This window comes from Bombina bombina, chromosome 2 (assembly GCF_027579735.1).
Source record: "Bombina bombina isolate aBomBom1 chromosome 2, aBomBom1.pri, whole genome shotgun sequence".
NCBI classification, from domain to species: domain Eukaryota; kingdom Metazoa; phylum Chordata; class Amphibia; order Anura; family Bombinatoridae; genus Bombina; species Bombina bombina.
This window is the reverse complement of record NC_069500.1, coordinates 311599750-311617764: the sequence shown is the minus strand read 5'-3', so window position 1 is coordinate 311617764 and position 18015 is coordinate 311599750. Positions and strand designations below refer to the sequence as shown.

At 33.4% G+C, this 18015-nt stretch overlaps 1 protein-coding gene across 1 annotated transcript in view; it reads left to right on the top strand.

Annotated features, from left to right (window-relative positions):
• Window positions 1-18015, top strand: part of FBN2 (fibrillin 2) — a 649022-nt gene that overhangs the window by 405768 nt on the left and 225239 nt on the right. The window contains exons 23-31 of the mRNA XM_053701643.1: window positions 1641-1766; window positions 2485-2712; window positions 5016-5141; window positions 8272-8400; window positions 9393-9518; window positions 12157-12282; window positions 12841-12963; window positions 14789-14914; window positions 16243-16368. Of these exons, the coding sequence (XP_053557618.1) occupies window positions 1641-1766; window positions 2485-2712; window positions 5016-5141; window positions 8272-8400; window positions 9393-9518; window positions 12157-12282; window positions 12841-12963; window positions 14789-14914; window positions 16243-16368 (1236 nt within the window). The remainder of the gene's footprint in view (window positions 1-1640; window positions 1767-2484; window positions 2713-5015; window positions 5142-8271; window positions 8401-9392; window positions 9519-12156; window positions 12283-12840; window positions 12964-14788; window positions 14915-16242; window positions 16369-18015) is intronic.

The window sequence follows — 18015 nt, the reverse complement described above, 5'->3', positions numbered from 1 at the left end:
GTTGACAGATCAGCAGAGTCCGAACATTATTAGAACAGGTTAATGCCTTGTTTGCTGCCATTGTTATTCAATGAAGGAGCCAATTTAGAATTGCATCTTCAGAAGGCAGTGGTTGCCCCTGATATTGTGTTAAGAAAATTTCCAGATAAGATAATAGACTACAAATGAGATACAGATATGTTGCAGGGTAGACGTGTGAAGCCTACTATGGACATTTTCAGTTTCCAGGGCAGAAAGGTGGCAAATTAATAATAAAACTTTATTGCAAAAAGTTGTTTTATTATGCATAATTTAGCATTTTTTTGGAAACTCAGTTCACTGCTCCTTTAAATATTAGGACATAAAACATGAAATATATATATATATATATATATATATATATATATATATATATATATATATATAAAAACACTGCATGAAAAAAATAGCATAAAAATAAATATTTTTTCAAACTGTAAATTTTATAGCAACATTTACTGGGCTTTGATATTTCAGAAAAGTTTAAGTGGTGGAATTTATGTTGTTAGTATCTTTTTCTGCTCTAAAACAAAATGATGGTAATGTTGTCCTATACACTGTCAGTCTCAGGAAAACTACAATATGTACTACAGTCCCTGTGTTAGGATACAACCACAGCTTACATTGCTACATTACAATAGTAGAATACACAATAAATTCTGATGACTGCACTTTTTATTGTTTGTCTTTTACTATGCTTAAACATTTTGAGCTAGATTATGAGTGGAGCACAAATTAGCGTTCCGGCTTGTGCGTTAACTCCGCTAGAAGTAAGCTTTTTGCACGCATCAGGTAGACCACGTAAATCGAAAATAAAATGTTTGCGCACAAACGGTAACCCAACATGCACAAAAAGCCAAACTTTGAATATTGTAAATGCATTAACATATTCCCCCATAGACTTACCTAACAGATACTCGTGCACAAACCTAACCATGTTTAACCAAGTGTGCTAAGCCAACATGCAATATGAATATTTTACATTCCAATGTTCTTCACATAGCAGAATATGTCTCTAGAAACATTCACTACCTTTGCTATCTTTTTGTATCCTGTTCCTTGTTTGTGAAGGGCGATGATCTCCTCTTCTCTTAACTTTTTGGACCATTCTTTTGACTTAGCCATATTTCTAAAATGTAGTTAAACGTTACACTCAACAAACCCCTAGCAACTTCAGGTATTTCATATGTTCAAGATCAAGCATACCTGGTGCAACTATATATATATATATATATATATATATCTCAATACTGCAATGTCTGCAGATAAAAATTAGTGAAGTAGGTTTGCAAGGCCCATTAGTTTCTAGGGGACTGCAACAGCAAGTTGCTGTCTTTCAGAAGTTCATCCATTTTCATGCTGAATCTCAGAGTAACAGTGAGGCACCAGCACAGCAATCTTGAGCTTCAGTCTTATGGATCCCACAAGACCTTGTTTTGCTTTGATAAATTATAGAATATAATTATAATTTACCTATTTTGACAACTTTAACCCATAGGTCCATTAGAGCAAGCAAGGTATCTGCATACCAAATGACATTTGCATGTGTTCTCTGTTTTAACATCCTAGCTAGTAAAGAATGTTCTCTTCAATTAAAACGAATCTCTTTTGTTTTGTACCAGATGTTAACGAGTGTGAAGTCTTTCCGGGAGTGTGTCCCAATGGGTTATGCCTTAATACAAAAGGATCTTTTGTTTGTGAGTGTCCAGAAGGGTTTACTCTGGATGGAACAGGCAGACTTTGTCTAGGTGAGAAATTATCCTATTCCTTTGTTGTTTAGGGATCACAAACCATACTTTTTAATGTTGTTAACACAATAAGACCAATGTTGTAATTTAATTCTTTATACAGATCAATTTATCATTTATTATACTATACTTTGGTCAGATGTAGGTAGTTTATCTACCCTGTTTTATTTTGACCTTATGCATTTTTGTATCCTGGTTCGAATTAAAGGGGCAGTCAACACCAGAATGTTTGTTGTTTAAAAAGATAGATCATCCCTTTATTACCCATTCCCCAGTTTTGCATAGCCAACATAGTTATAATTATACATGTTTTACCTCTGTAATTATCTTGTATCTAAGCCTCTGCAAACTGCCCCCTTATTTCAGTTCTTTTGACAGACTTGCATTTTAGCCAATCAGTGCTCACTCCTAGGTAACTTCACGTGCGTGAGCTCAATGCTTTCTATATGAAATACATGAACTAACGCCTTCTAGTGGTGAAAAACTGTCAAAATGCATTCAGATTGGAGGTGGCCTTCAAAGTCTAAGAAATTAGCATATGAATCACCTAGGTTTAGCTTTCAACTAAGAATACCAAAAGAAAAAAGCAAAATTGGTGAAAGTAAATTAGGTTGTTTGAAATGACATGCCCTAATTGATTCATGAACGTTTTTTTGGACTTGACTGTCCCTTTAAGTAATTTGTATTAAATATTGACATCATTTTTAATTACCTTCAGATTTACGTATGGAACAATGCTACCTGAACTGGGATGAAGATGAGTGTGTTGGGCCAGTACCTGGCAGGTTCCGCCTGGATGCCTGCTGCTGTACCCTTGGGGCAGCCTGGGGCTCAGAGTGTGAGGAATGTCCAAAATCTGGCACTAATGAATATGAACTTTTGTGTCCAAGAGGTCCTGGCTTTACCAACAGAGGAGATGTTTTAACAGGGCGACCATTTTATAAAGGTAAGTTACCTGTGTTGTCCTAACCCTGTGGCTTTAATTTGACGACTGAGACCCAATGATGCACAATGTGGTGAAGACCTAATAAAGTAATATTTTTTTATTTTAAAAATTTAAATTCAGCTTTAATCACAATCTGTATACTAAAATACATAAACAGACATAAACTAGCAGCTTTCACTGTTTTTCTGTTATGGGTTAATAACGGCAGATATTTTCTAATAAGCATGTGTGCTTTTACGTTTGTACAGAGTAACATATGGCACATTGTTTGAAATTCAAAGTAGCAATTTGCTCATAATATATAAGACTTTAATCTTCTTAAAATATGTTTAATTATTTCATGAGGTTCATTAATCCTGTTTGAGCAGTAAATAATGTGTTACTGTGAAGGGCTAGACCCTATGTATTGCTCTCTTGACTGTAATCTAATTTACCGCTATCAATATCGTCTTGTGAGTCATTATACTTGAGCCATGCAGAGGCTCAAGTACGGCATCAGTTCCCATGTAATAGCCACAGCTGTTAGGCCATAATAGCAAGTCTCCTATACCTATAATTGTCACTATTATGTGCAATATGCCACAATGCTCATACTGATGCCTTTGGCTTAGTTGAGTAAAACTCAAAGCAGACAATCATAAATAATGAATCCCCTGATACCAATATTGTTAATCCACAAGTGCCCCACTGCCTTTACAACTTCACCTCCACTGACTTAATCCAGCACCACAATTCAGCCAACACCTAAAGCCACCTAACATTTAACATCACAAATAAAACAGAGTCACAAATTTAAAAAAAATGTGTCCCTTCTTTTATTTATTTTATTTAACCTGAATTTTAGTAAAATAACCATTTCTCCTTAGTCAGATTTGGCTAACAACAACAAGTCCTCTTCTTCCTTATACTGTCTTCTGTTTCTTTTTCATGGCTACCTCCTCTATTTAAAAAAATAAAAATAAATCATGATTGGTTAATAAGGAAAGCAATCAGGATTGTGTATGGATAGGCTCACTGTCAACGTTACATTTCCCCATTAATCTGATTGCCTAATGTAAACGATCAATTATGCCAACCCACATTCCTGTTTGGTTAACCGGAGTAAAAATACAAAACCCTATTTTTTTTAAATAGAGGATTGAACCACTAAGGAGAAACATGGTTGAATAATTCACATCCAAACACTTTATTACAATCAGGTGAACATTTTACTTGTGCACATGTTGCATGGTTTATAAGTGTGATTTAAGTTATATTTTTCAATAAATCATGAAACAATTGTGTTTATTGATATGCAAACTGAGCATGTGCAAAATCATCAACAGTGCAAAATTGTTGTGGAAACAGCCATGGTTTGTTGTCTGAAAGAGGTTTAAATAAGTTTTCTAGAGCTCAAGTAGGTTGACATTTCCAAAAATCCAGTGAAAGCTTTTTTATGGGTTTTCAACTATATTGGGGGGTAGTTTACGCGGCTCAAACATACTGGAAGACAAAAAAACAAGAAGATCGGGTTGATTGACACCCCCTGCTAGCGGAGATTGGCCGAGAATGTGCAGGGGGCAGCATTGCACAAGCATCTAACTAGAAATACTTGTGTAATAGCAAGCATCTAACTAGAAATACTTGTGTAATAGCAAGCATCTAACTAGAAATACTTGTGTAATAATAAATGCACATTTATCAATGTGAGGCGGACATTAGTAAACTGGCCCCTAAGTTTAGATACCAGTCTGATACATTTCTCTAACACAGGGACCAATATTATATAGGTACCAAGGGCTTATTTTAGTGTTCTGCAAGCATAGATCTGTGGCTTTTTCCACACAAACATGTTTAGATTCTGACAGAACCATTATACATTTAAACATCTATATTTTGGTATATCAGTGTGTATTAAACCTAATGGCTCCTGCACAAAAGATTCAGCTGTATTTGCATGAATTGTTAATCTGCAAAGAGGATGTTGTATAAATATGGGTGTCTGAATGACTTGCTATGAAATAAACAATGCTAAGTATTAGTTCAGATTTCACATAATTGATATGTTTTGGAAAATATTTTATTAGATCTGATATGTTTAGATATGAAAATACTGATTACATTTACATTTATTTTTTTCAAATCTTTTTTTCCTTTTCCAGATTTGTAATTTTAGTAATTTTAATTATAATTTAAAATATTGTATAAAAGCTAAAAAAAAAAAAATCCTTTAAATCTTGATTTTAATCTGAATCTTTAAACAATCAGTAGAAATAGGCCTTAAATAAAACACATAATAAAGGATGTTCTTGTTTTTTTATCAGATATCAATGAATGCAAAGCATTTCCGAGCATATGTACTTATGGAAAATGCAGGAACACCATTGGAAGTTTTAAGTGTAAATGCAACAATGGCTTTGCATTAGATATGGAAGAAAGAAATTGTACAGGTAAGGATGGAACTACAAGTTTAGCATATGCAGCCAAAGACTTAAATCGGTCCTGCCGCTAAATACTGTATATGCTTATAAGGGTTTTCCTTTAAATGTAAGAACAATAAGGATAACATATGCTTGTGCACCTTATTTGTAAAAATATTAGTTATGGTAAACTTTCTTAGATTTTTTTTATACTAACATACATATAATGGCACTGCAAATGCAAGAAATTAAGCTTGTACAGTGAGCAGGACCGGACTGGGAATAAAAAGCAGCCCTGGAAAAATTTGAAGACCAGTTCTAATGAGTCCATAGGATGCACATGCCCCATTTGTCTCAAGGGAATTACTAAAATACTCCTTCCCTCAATATTTTTTTAATTTATAATAAAATATTACTTTGTAATAAAAAAAATGCCAGATTGTTATTTATATAGGCACCCTACAATTTCATCCATGATTTCCTTTCACAGTGTGACAATGATTATCCATAGTGTGATCTGGAGAAGACACTCAAAACAGTGTGTCACTCTGTCTTACAGTGAGTTGTCTAGACACATTTAAACCACGTTGGTTGTACAAAACTGGGGAATGGGTAATAAAGGGATTATCTGTGTTTTTGAACAATACAAATTTTGGAGTAGACTCTCCCTTAAATATTAATCTCTTTATTATCAAGTTTGTTATTGTCATATTGAATTAATAATTATCATTAATTGACTGTCCAGAAAGTAATAACAGGATTTTGTCAATAATACCAAGAGTCAAGAACACCAAAATAACAATACAAATTAGATAATAGAAGTAATTTGGAAAGTTGAGAGGAATTGGGGATACATTCTAAAGGAGAAGATATCCACTGGAGTATGCACAACAGCACTCTGTGCCCTGACTAAGAAGGCAGTAAATAGAAAGGTATATCTAAAATATAACGTTTATTGTGAAAATTAATTAAAAATGGGTAAACAACAATACAATTAGGAATAGGTAGTATATGTAATATATTGACCCTGAGAATCAGTATGTGTGATATAAGCCTTTAAATCAATTTCTACTCAATGGCACGAGGGAATTAATACTAAATCAGGGAGCTTTAATCTAAGTATAATGACACTTAATGGTGTATCAGAGTCAAGAAAATAGGCATATAAAGTACTAATTGCTTAGTGTTGGAAGACACAAAATCCATGCAGAGTGGGAAAGTAACCAAATTGTGTCGGTATCCTTCCTAACTACTGCTAGGATGTAATATTGGTCTAAACAGACACCAAGCAATATAGATTAATAAATAATAGTATCGATGCCAACATTTCAAAATTATAGCTGTTATAAGTATAGTCTTCAATAACGAATCGTGAACAAGTCTAAGGAGTGATAAATTCACTAATGACATTAAATGCTGATAGGCGATTTATGCGCTTACTGTTGCAGCCAAATTTGGGCTTAAGTAAGAATGATCCTACACCTAGTGGGCATATAAAGAGGTAGTAATAATGTGAAGTATACTTGGCAATGCTTATGTTCGCTATTGCTGCATGCCCAGGAGAGGAGTGCTGGGTGATAGCAAAATAAATAAGATAATTAATATAATCAAATACTGGTTGTTACGCCCATAGTTAATATTTCCTCTATAGTAGAGTTGGAAGTGCTTCCACAATTAGTGCCACTATTTGGTTAAATAGAGTTGGTAAATAGCAATGCAAACATATGCTATTGCTGTACTACACTTAAAACAATAATAGGTTCTTGGAATGTAGTGCAAAAATAATGAGTAGCAATGCATACATCCGCTATTGCTCTCCAGTATGACGTAATGAGAACTAGTTAATAGATGGAATTATAATGAGTAATCCACTCTAATGGTGTATAAAATAGAGTGATGCAACAATGTAAAGGGGTTACAGCAATGCTGACATTCAGTGTAATGCTGTGTATTTTACTTTTTAAAGGACCGTCCACCCTGTAGTAATTTTTAATGAAACAGTGTATTGATGTGAGTTTGTTGTAACAATAATCAATAGGTTTAACAATGCTTACATTTGCTATTGCTTTATACCTCTGAAACAATGGTTATCCGGGTGATAATGTACCATGTATTGTGCTGTCCTCACTCTTATTGTAAATGTTTCCTCTATGACAGGGTTAAATATACCTACATTAGCTATAAAGTATCCGCTAATGTGGTTATATGCTACCTTTAAGTAGCATTATATATATCCGCTTTTATTATGTTGTGACTTGAACACTTATGAGATTCTTAAAAATAGTGCAGGAGTAATTGTTAGCATTGCATACATTCGCAAATGCTACAATGTTAGATTACATATATAGACTCCATGAGACTAATATTAGAAAGAATACTTGGCATACTGTTAAGTTGGCTCTGAAATATATCAAGCCCAATGATAGCGAATTGTAGATACCGATATGCGTTTCCCAAAACGGGGTAACATGAATTGGATAATAAATACTCTCCCGTGGGAGTAATGACGTTATCAGAGGTTACTAGAAGTGTCAAAAAGTAAATTTAGTACGACCGCTCCTACTGTCAGTAATATTCGAGATTTAATATACTACTATTCCATTTAAAATAGAACCCCCATCAGCTCTGATAGCACCCCCCTCACGTGTTTTGACCTACTGGGCTTTGTTAAAGACCTTCCATTTAAAATAGAGCCCCCATCAGCTCTGATAGCAACCCCCTGGCGCGTTTCGCCCTACTGGGCTTTATCAAAGGTACAATGGATAATTTGGAAAGTTGTTTAAAATTGTATGCTCTATATCACCGGTTTTCAAACCTGTCCTCAGGCCTCCCTAACAGGACAAATTTTGAGGATATGTGAACTAGAGCACAGGCAGTACTGAAAATATGGCCTGTTAGGGAGGTTTGCTTTATATGAATCATAAAAGAATGTTTTTTTTTGTTTCATGTCAATGTAGGAATATGTCTCTTCCTTTTCTGTTGCGTAAACAAATATTTGCCTTTCCAGTCCATTTGAACAGGCCAGTAATTTGGTTTAAAGGGACATTGTAGGCAAATATTATCTATCATTTATATGTATAATTACTTTTTTCTTTTTGCTTTTGCATGAATAAGGTGAAGTTTCAAACTTTAAAACGGAAAATGTCTTATTTAAATGTAGATATTGATGAATGTCGCATCTCCCCTGACTTGTGCGGCAGCGGGGCTTGTGTTAATACACCTGGAAGCTTTGAGTGTGAGTGCTTTGAAGGGTATGAAAGTGGCTTCATGATGATGAAGAACTGCATGGGTAAGTTGAGTTCATGAATCATCCACAAATGCAGTATTTCTCAACATTGAGTTTAACTAATTACTGGAAACCTATTGTAGCATTTTATTTTCCTACCACCAGAAATTAAAATAGATTCTAAAAGAGGATAGTTTATGATGTCAAAAAGAGGAAGTCTTCAATATGACCACACCTAATGACAGCCCGGAGGAACATTAATACACTATTGTGTTTTCTCATATGTAATGATTCAATTTGTGCCTTGATTTTTAAAATCTCATAAAATAAAAAAAACATTAGTTAATTGTTACAGAATACACTGTTCTATATTCGAGTTTCTTCTTTTTATAGCATGTTTATTGTTCTCTGGCCTTTGATCTGTATTGTGTTTTTCCTGGCATTTCAGGGCCGAATTTGTTGCCGCAATAAATTAAGCAGGGTGGAAAGGCTGAATTTTTATACTAGAAAATTGTGATTTAAAAGGATGTTAAACAATCTGTTTCATTGTAATAAAAACAAAACACTAAGCAGTGCCTTATACCTAATAGAAATCATTGCATTATGTATTATTCATCATTTTAAATGGATTTTAGCTTTTATTTCTTTTCTTTTTTTTTTACACTACATTTGTACATCCTGGTACAGCCTTACAAGGAGGCCCTCTGCAGGAAGGTTTAACTTACTTTGATGTCAGAAAACATCTAGGCCTTTAACTATTAAGTTAATAGACTAGATAACAGGTAGTCAGATCTGCTCATGCCTAGATCAGTCAGAATAAAACCTAAGTTTCAAAGATATCAGCTCCCATATCACACTGAGGGCAGGGGCTACACTGAGAATTTCTAAGTGCTCATTATGCAAGAAAACAAGTAAGTTGTTTCCTGTTTTTAACACAATCTGTTTCTTTTTATGTTTAATTTAACATATTTGCTTTTACCAAAAGAGCACTGTTTAATATCCCATAAACAATAATTTATCACATCATTTATTTTTGTTTTTGGATTTTCCTGTAGACATTGATGAGTGTGAGCGGAACCCTTTGCTTTGTCGTGGTGGGGAATGTATTAACACAGAAGGCAGCTTTTTGTGCAACTGCCCCCCTGGACATGAACTTACATCAGCGGGGGATGCCTGCATTGGTAAGTCAATGCAACAACGTCTTTTAACTTTAGCGAGGTTAAAAAGTTGAAATGTGTTTATACTTTTACTTGCATGTTAAAGGATATCACTATAAATCAGATAAACAAATGCATGAGAAAACTACATTTTTCTCTAAGAAAAACCTAATTATTCTTATATGTCAGTAACAGTTCTAGGGCATGCTATGTCTCTTCAGACATTATTGTAGTACACCCAGTTCTCAAAGTAATCGGCACACTACATTTGTAAGTCATCTTCTGTGTCTCTCCCTCTCATTTAAAGAGCCATAAAACATGTTAAGATCTGTGCATATCCTAAAAGGGCTAATTAAGTAAAAATAGTTTGCATACATTTTTTTTTTTTTAATTGCTGGCAAGTATTTTAAAATCATTTTCAAAAATAAGCAAACATACTTAAATAGCCATGCTGTCTGGAGCAGTCTACTCCACCCTCTTATCAGTGTTTAGACACAGGCATTGTATTTCAACTGAGTTCACAGCTTCTAGGCATGCTCCAGCAGATAATCCCTATGCACTTTTGCATTCTACCAAAACAACAATAGATATAGATACAGCCATAGAAGAAAATGTGTGGGGGGAGTTAGAGCTTTAGAATTCGGAAACTTAAAAGAAAGGGTTAATGCCGAGGCACTGCAGTATAAATTTGCAGGTAAAGTAATTAAAGTACATATTATTATATGTTGTCTCTATCCCAACATGTTTTATGTCCCTTTAAGCTTAATATGCAGCAGCAAATATAAAACAGAGCTTACAGTGCCGGTATAGACAGGGATTCTGCCATTACCCCATAATCAGAGTGAATAAAATATGTCCACAACACTTGCAATTCAAGAGTTCTCGTTTATTTCTTTGAAAACAACATAGGCACAAAACAAGCAACGTTTCGAGACTCAGCTCTTAGTCATGCATGACTAAGAGCTGAGTCTGGAAATGTTGCATGTTTTGTACCTATGTTATTTTCAAAGAAATAAAGGAGAAAGCTTGAATTGCAAGTGCTGTAGACATATTTTATTCTTGTTTAAGCTTGAGAGCCTCTCTGTTTGTAGGCCAGATAGTGCTCCTATTACTGATTGTGCTCAAGGGCAGGGTAATCCTCTCCTTTGTTTGTCAGTTTAAGTACTGCAGTGATTGTAATGTACCATCACAAATGTAACTTACCATTATTGTACTTTTAAGCACATGTATTGTACCATATGAATGTACTGAACTTTGTATAGCGCTGTGGAACCTGCTGGTACTTTATAAGTAACTATTATTATTAATATTAATAATAATAATAATAAGGCAGCTCTCTTTTTATATATCTTATGTTCTACCCAAGTCAAGGAGAGAACTAGACAAACAAAAAAAAGGTATTTAAGGGGATATCCTCCTTAGTTAAGGCATGTAATGTTTGCACTGTTGACCGTTGAACTATATGTTGTTAATCCCTGCAAACATTACTCATTTTATTTCTTTCCCTAAGGTTGAATCTTTTATAATGTTTTTAAAAACATCACCAGGATTTTCGAGATCTTTATTGCACTTAATTTTTGTCATCTAAAAACTTTAAAGGGACACTGTAGTACAAAAAATACGTGCTCTTATTGGTCAGACTATGTTATTTTTGCACTGCTAACCCTCCAACTACATGTGTTATATCCCTGCAAAGGGGTTAAACAAATAGGTAGAGTTCCACTCTGGAGCCGCAAACATTGGAGCTCTTGAGCTGCGCACAGCCTGTTGGCTCCCAAGCACACTTTATCTGTGTGTTTAACCTATAAAAATTAGAGTATACCATTTTTGCAGTAGAATGTCCATTTAAATATGAAAAGCATAAACAAGTAGTGAAACATGATGAGACCTATTACCTCTATAAAGCCTTGATATGCATATGCAATGATGAAGACGACCCATTGCCTTAACTCAGACTTCTTTGGCATTATTTTTTTACTATGGACTATGCCAGTATGTTACAAAAAGCCTTTTTATGTTCATAAATTAAAGGGACTGAAAAGTTTCTGTATTTAAAAGATTGGTATTTTATAAAATTCTACTAATCCCTAGAAACGTTTGTTCATTGTTTGAAAGTACCATTGACTTTATCTATACTGATCTCCAGTCGCCCACTCCTATGACTTACTCCTGTATTAATTCTGCATGATGGGCTTTTACGTCTCTTTAATGCATAAAAAGTATCATATTTAAAATTGAAATACAATATTTCTGAAATAAGCAGTGTTTCCACAGTTATTAAAAATGTTATGGCATCCAACGCAGCAAAACAAAAACGATTTACCTGTTCACCTTGTGAATAGCTGTATGTTCTGTATCAGTAATGTTTAAACCTCTTTGCTGCCAGAGATGCTGCAGATCATTGTTAGACCTTGTATTGATTTCCTCTTTGGAGATTGTGTGCTTATAACTTTGCACCCAGAATCATCCTACCATGCTTCAGTTAATTTTTATTGTATAATTTTCTTTTGGTTGGTGATCGAACTTTGCTCGTTAAAATGTCTTCTTTTCTCCTATTGAAAGAGACACACAATTTTTAACATTTTACTGTATATGAAACAAGAAATACATTAAAAATTCTACTAAAACAGAGTATTTAGAGTGTGTTCTATCTTCTATGCAGATATAAATGAGTGCTCTCTTAGTGACAATCTGTGTAAAAATGGAAAATGTGTGAACATGATTGGAATGTACCAATGTTCCTGTAACCCGGGATACCAAGCTACACCAGATGGACTTGGCTGTACAGGTAAGTTTATGTGATGTTTATGGAATATGAAGCTATTTGTGCCGTGGGCAAAATACAATTACTTAACAGGAAATATAAAGTAGCAATAGATCCAATACGTGAGATGTTCGCTAAATAACAACAGAACAAAACTCCAAATCTATGAAAGAAATTGACATTTAATGACTTGCTACTATTTGCATAATTCCTTGTAGTTACTAATGCATTTTTTATCACGTAATACTGTTTATGCTCATTCAACATTCTCTAAAATATTATAGTTTCTTGGTGGTAATGTTGTGCCAATGGCAATACAGTATAGAGGTTGCCAAAATACCACACTTGTGATGTCTTTGTGGCAGCAATGTCACCAGTACAGGAATGTGCAGATGAGATTGTAGGTGAGATATGTCTTAGGGAAATTGAATTTATCACAAATGTATTGGTTTTCATGTATAGAAATGTTTCCTAGATCAGCCACGCACCATAATGGAATAAAGTTTTGCATGTAAACCTAAAGTCAAGTGTGCAAATCTCACAAAGGCAGCAATTTGTTTCACAATTTTCTTTTCTACCTAGATATTGATGAGTGTACGATTATGAACGGTGGCTGTGACAGCCATTGCACTAACTCAGAAGGAAGTTATGAATGCAGCTGCCTTGATGGATATGCTCTGATGCCAGATATGAGAACATGTGCAGGTGACGTATTTCTATGATTGCAATGGTTGTTGCCACATAAATAATTAAAACATTTTAATCTTGCAATAAAATTAATTATTAATCAATACAGAAATGATATTTGTTTATACAACTATGCCAGAGGATTTTACTTATTTTAATTACATTTTATTTTTATGCCACCAAAATAATGAAGATAACTTTGCAGACAATATGTTCCAACCATCTGTCATTTTCTTCTGTTCTTTTCAACCACAATTGATTATTGATTAATAAAAATCTGTTGTGGCTACTGTTTGTATAGTTTTACGTACTCTGGTAGTTTTACGGTTCAAGAATCCACTTCCCAAGTAAGCAATTGCCTAGGGACACAGACCTTCCCTAAGAGGAGCATAGTGTTGCCTTATTGTTTTAAGACATTGTAATACACTCCCTAACTTCTTCCATTCTGCATCTTATACCCTAAATATTATTACCAATTTTAACCTGCACATAGGTATTATCAGCTGTTAAGCAGAAATATCTTATGAGGTGGCAATTGTGAGTGCACATTAGTATTTACATTGGCTGAAACAACAGGGGTGTCTACTGAACCTAGACAAAGGGGTGTTTATGGCATAAATCCAGATCTATGTAAAGTATAACACACCAGTCCGTCTAATCTTACAATGCTTACATTTTTTATTGTGAATCATAAGGACACTTGAACCTTATTCATTTTATTGTTCTTTTTTTATCCAAGGCCAGCCATCATTATTATTTATATTACAAAATGTATAATTGATTTATGTCTCTATTGATAACATTCTGCTGCAATTTTGTCTCCACATTCTTTGTAGTTTTTATAAAAGGTTTACAGGTTATTTTATCTAGTAGACATGAAATGACAGTACCAGCAATCATATCAATTTGTTTAGGATTTTTTATTGTTTATTGGAAAAACAAACATTTTCTCTGAAAATGAAAAGTTTATTGAGCCTTATGTAAAATTATCTGAGTAAGAGAGAGTAAACCAAACAGACCACAACTGCTAAAAAAGGCCATGACATTATAGGAATTGTTTTACATTAATTATATAACATTGAAATTCTTGTAAAAGAACACGGTTCACGTATAAGTCAGACATTTATGAATGGATGGAAATTAACAGAACACTGTTTGCTTTAACTAAAAGGCCACAAGTTAAATGTCACATGCACATATGTTAAACATTTAGAATTGTAATGCTCTCTTTACAAAGCTTGATATTTTTTTCTAGTCCAGTATTTTACAACTGTTTGTTTTTCAATATTTTTTTCCTCGTGATTAGCTATTTTTTATACCTGAGATAACAATGTAATAACAATGATCAGGAAGCCATTAATTGCATTATAGATGTTAAAAACCCTGTTACTATAAGGGACACTGTGTGGTGTTTCAGAATGAGTTATAACACATACAATTATTCCTACTGCTATGAAAACAACACCATATTTTAATTGTTACAATTAAGCCTTCAGTGTTTGTAGTAAAGATTGTAAAATTAATTTCAAGCTGCCATCACAGACAAAGGTTTTTTTTTCTCTGTGGAGAAGTTCAGGGCTACACATTAGGGCTGATATTTATTTGAAAAATATTCTTATAAGATTATAAATATAATATCTCATTTATAAGAGGAGGAGTGCCAGAAATGAACTCTGCAAAAAGGTTAAAAGAAACTCCTTTATTTAAGCTACAATTAAAAAGATAACTATCTCTTTACCATAATCATATGACATCTAATTGTTCTTTCACTATATGTAAACCAAGTACAATGAACTATACAAGCAGTACATTACCTACTTATTTTGTTCTTAATATTTTTTAGACATTGATGAGTGTGAAGATACCCCAGATATCTGTGATGGAGGGCAGTGTACCAACATACCTGGAGAATATCGCTGCCTCTGCTATGATGGGTTTATGGCTTCCATTGATATGAAAACTTGTATTGGTAAGCAGAAATGTATCTTATGAATGAGTGCACATTAGGTTATATTTGCTCTTGGATATCCCTGTGTATTCATAAAACATTCAGCTTTCAAATTAACATAGTGCACGCTGCTAATTCATTTATTTACAGTGTAAATGTAGTGTATTTTCCACTGTCCAAGATTCATACACACATATTTAGGCATATATACAGTATATACATTTGAGCCCTTCCCATTCAAACACCTTCACTTATACCATATCCCTTTTTTGAAGGTGTTTTACATGTGTTTTTTAAAACTTTTATTCTAGTCCTACACCATACTATTCTATAGGTCTCATGTTATGCTTACTTTTCGAGCATAATACATAACTTTTAACTTATAATATGAGCAACGTATAGCAAGGTTGCAATATTCATTGAAATTATAGGGTACACTAAAGGGAAGTCAGCTACGCTAATCATTCTCTGGTTATTCCATTTTAACCGTGGACTTGTAATTTCAATTTGTGAGGTAATTCTAGCGAGGTCCAGAAATATTAATACTGCACCAGCGCTCTTCTTGTAATCTGTGCCAATGTAACTACAATACATTTATGTTATTTTAAATGATTCAGTTTTCAATCTACATTGAACTTTGATGAACACGACTAAGGAGATGCAAATAAGAGGACTGTTTCCATATTTACTAAAAATCAAGACTAGTTTGTAAATATTTTCTTTGGTTTTGTCACTAAATCTATTCATCTTAAATGAGTTTTAAGGGTGCCCAGATCTGGCAATACAAAGAAAACATGTTGGATTAAAAAAAGAAGTTATATTAAACGGAACATTTGAAACTAGTAGCCAGTAAAGTCTACTTTGATAGACTAGTTTAGCCTACATTTGCTTCAAGTTCAGATATACAGTTTGGCCAAATGCCAGCATTTGGGCCTTGGTCAGTGGCATTAACTTCAACATGAAACATTTTGGCTCTTATCTATCTTAATGAATTCAGAAATGAGCGGAGATGCATAATCAAAGCACGTCTGCCAGATTGTGTGATTACATAAGCTGAGGAGAGCATAAGCAGAAATAAGAAATCAGAAGATTTTTAGAGTGCATGGGTTAAAGATAACCCAGTTTAACAAAAACACAACCAATATGCGACAATAACGAAGGTTCACACCTACATCAGAGTCTCTGGTACTTTGCATGACAAAAAAAAAGATCACCAACAATTTGGAAGTTTAATAACTGTCAAATTAATATTTTGTGCTACTGACTTTATTAACCATGTAAAAATACATTTTAATATTATTATTGTATGTGACCCTGAATATCAATTTTATGTTTTCTTGCTTCCATAGATGTAAATGAATGTGATATAAATTCCAATGTATGTATGTTCGGGGATTGTGAGAACACAAAAGGATCCTTTGTATGCCATTGTCAGGTGGGATATTCAGTTAAAAAGGGAACAACTGGGTGCACAGGTATGTAATAAACACATTTACTTTTTATAGTTAAAAAAAAAACTATTCTATTTGATTATTTTTATGTGAATACATTTATTATTACATATTCTTAATTACATTTTTAAGCTTGCGGAGGGGCTGTTTTGTTACCAATATGTCTACAAAATGAATAAAGTTAACAAAATTCTATTGCATGTATGTTTACATAGTGTACATTGCTGAACATTGTGGCATTGCTATACTGTAATTTGGCCATTAATATATCTACATAGTTAAAGGAATAGTCTACTCAAAATTAAACTTTCATGATTCAGATAGAGAAGGCAATTTTAACCAAATTTCTTAATTTACTCCTATTATCAATTTTTCTTCATTCTCTTGGTATTTTTATTTGAATGTAAGCATAGGAGCCGTCCCATTTTTGGTTCAAGACCTGGGTAGCATTTGGTGATTGGTGGCTACATTTAGACACCAATCAGAAAGTGCTACCAAGGAGCTCAACCAAAAATGGGCCGGCTCCTATGTTTACATTCTTGCCTTTTCAAATAAAGATAGCAAGAGAATGAAGAAAATTTCATAATAGGAGTAAATTAGAAAGTTTCTTAAAATTGCATGTTCTGTCTGAATCATGAAAGTTTAAATTTGACTAGACTATTCCTTTAAAATAAATATATGGGCACAAAAGGGATATGAAACCCAAATTTTTTTCTTTTTTTCTTTCATGATTCAGAAAAAGCAACATTCTCAAGTTTTTTTTTTCCTTCTCTTTGTATGGAAAGAAAGTAATTTTAATAATAAAAGTAAACTGGAAACTTTTTTCATATTTCTTTAAGCAAATATACACATGTATTATTTTATATCAAACATAGCATTGTTTTAGGCACAATGAACTTAGCAAGAAGTAGCCATTGTTATTATTTTAAAAGAATATAAGAATATATTATTATGCTTATTGTATTAACCTCACTCATGTACATCGTTTACTTTTTATTTTAGGCCAATAAAATATTATGGGGAGTTTATACCCCATTCACAATATTTAACTGTTGTACTGGGATGATAAGGGTCAAACAATTTAAAGGGATATGAAACCCCAAAAAAATATTTTGTGATTCAGAAAGCATACAATTAAAAAAAAATTTTCCAATTTTAATTCTGTTATCAAATTTGCTTCATTCCCATGGTATTCATTGTTGAAGATATACCTAGGTAGGTGTCTGGAGCACTACATTGCAGAAAATAGTTCTGCAAATTGCAAATTTGCTGCCATATAGTGCTCCAAACATGTGCACACTCCTGATCTTACGCCCCTGCATTTCAACAAAAAATACCAAATGAACAAATAAAATTTGATAAAAGAAGTAAGTTAAAAAGTTGTTTAAAATGACATGCTCTTTATGAATCATGAAAGAAAGAATTTGGGTTTCATGTCCCTTTAAGTGGATATGAGAGCTATATATTGTGATTTGACCTTTCTCTTTATTTTAGTCTCTTGATTTAACACTGACGGAGCACAGATGTCGCCCTAGATTTTATTTTGTTTACATTTGCTGACATATTTTACAATGTAATGTAATCTGGAAGTAATATTGATATAGCAGAAAATCTAACTCACTAATTAGTGTTTCTAACATACACCCAAGCAGAATAATATGCAGCATGGCT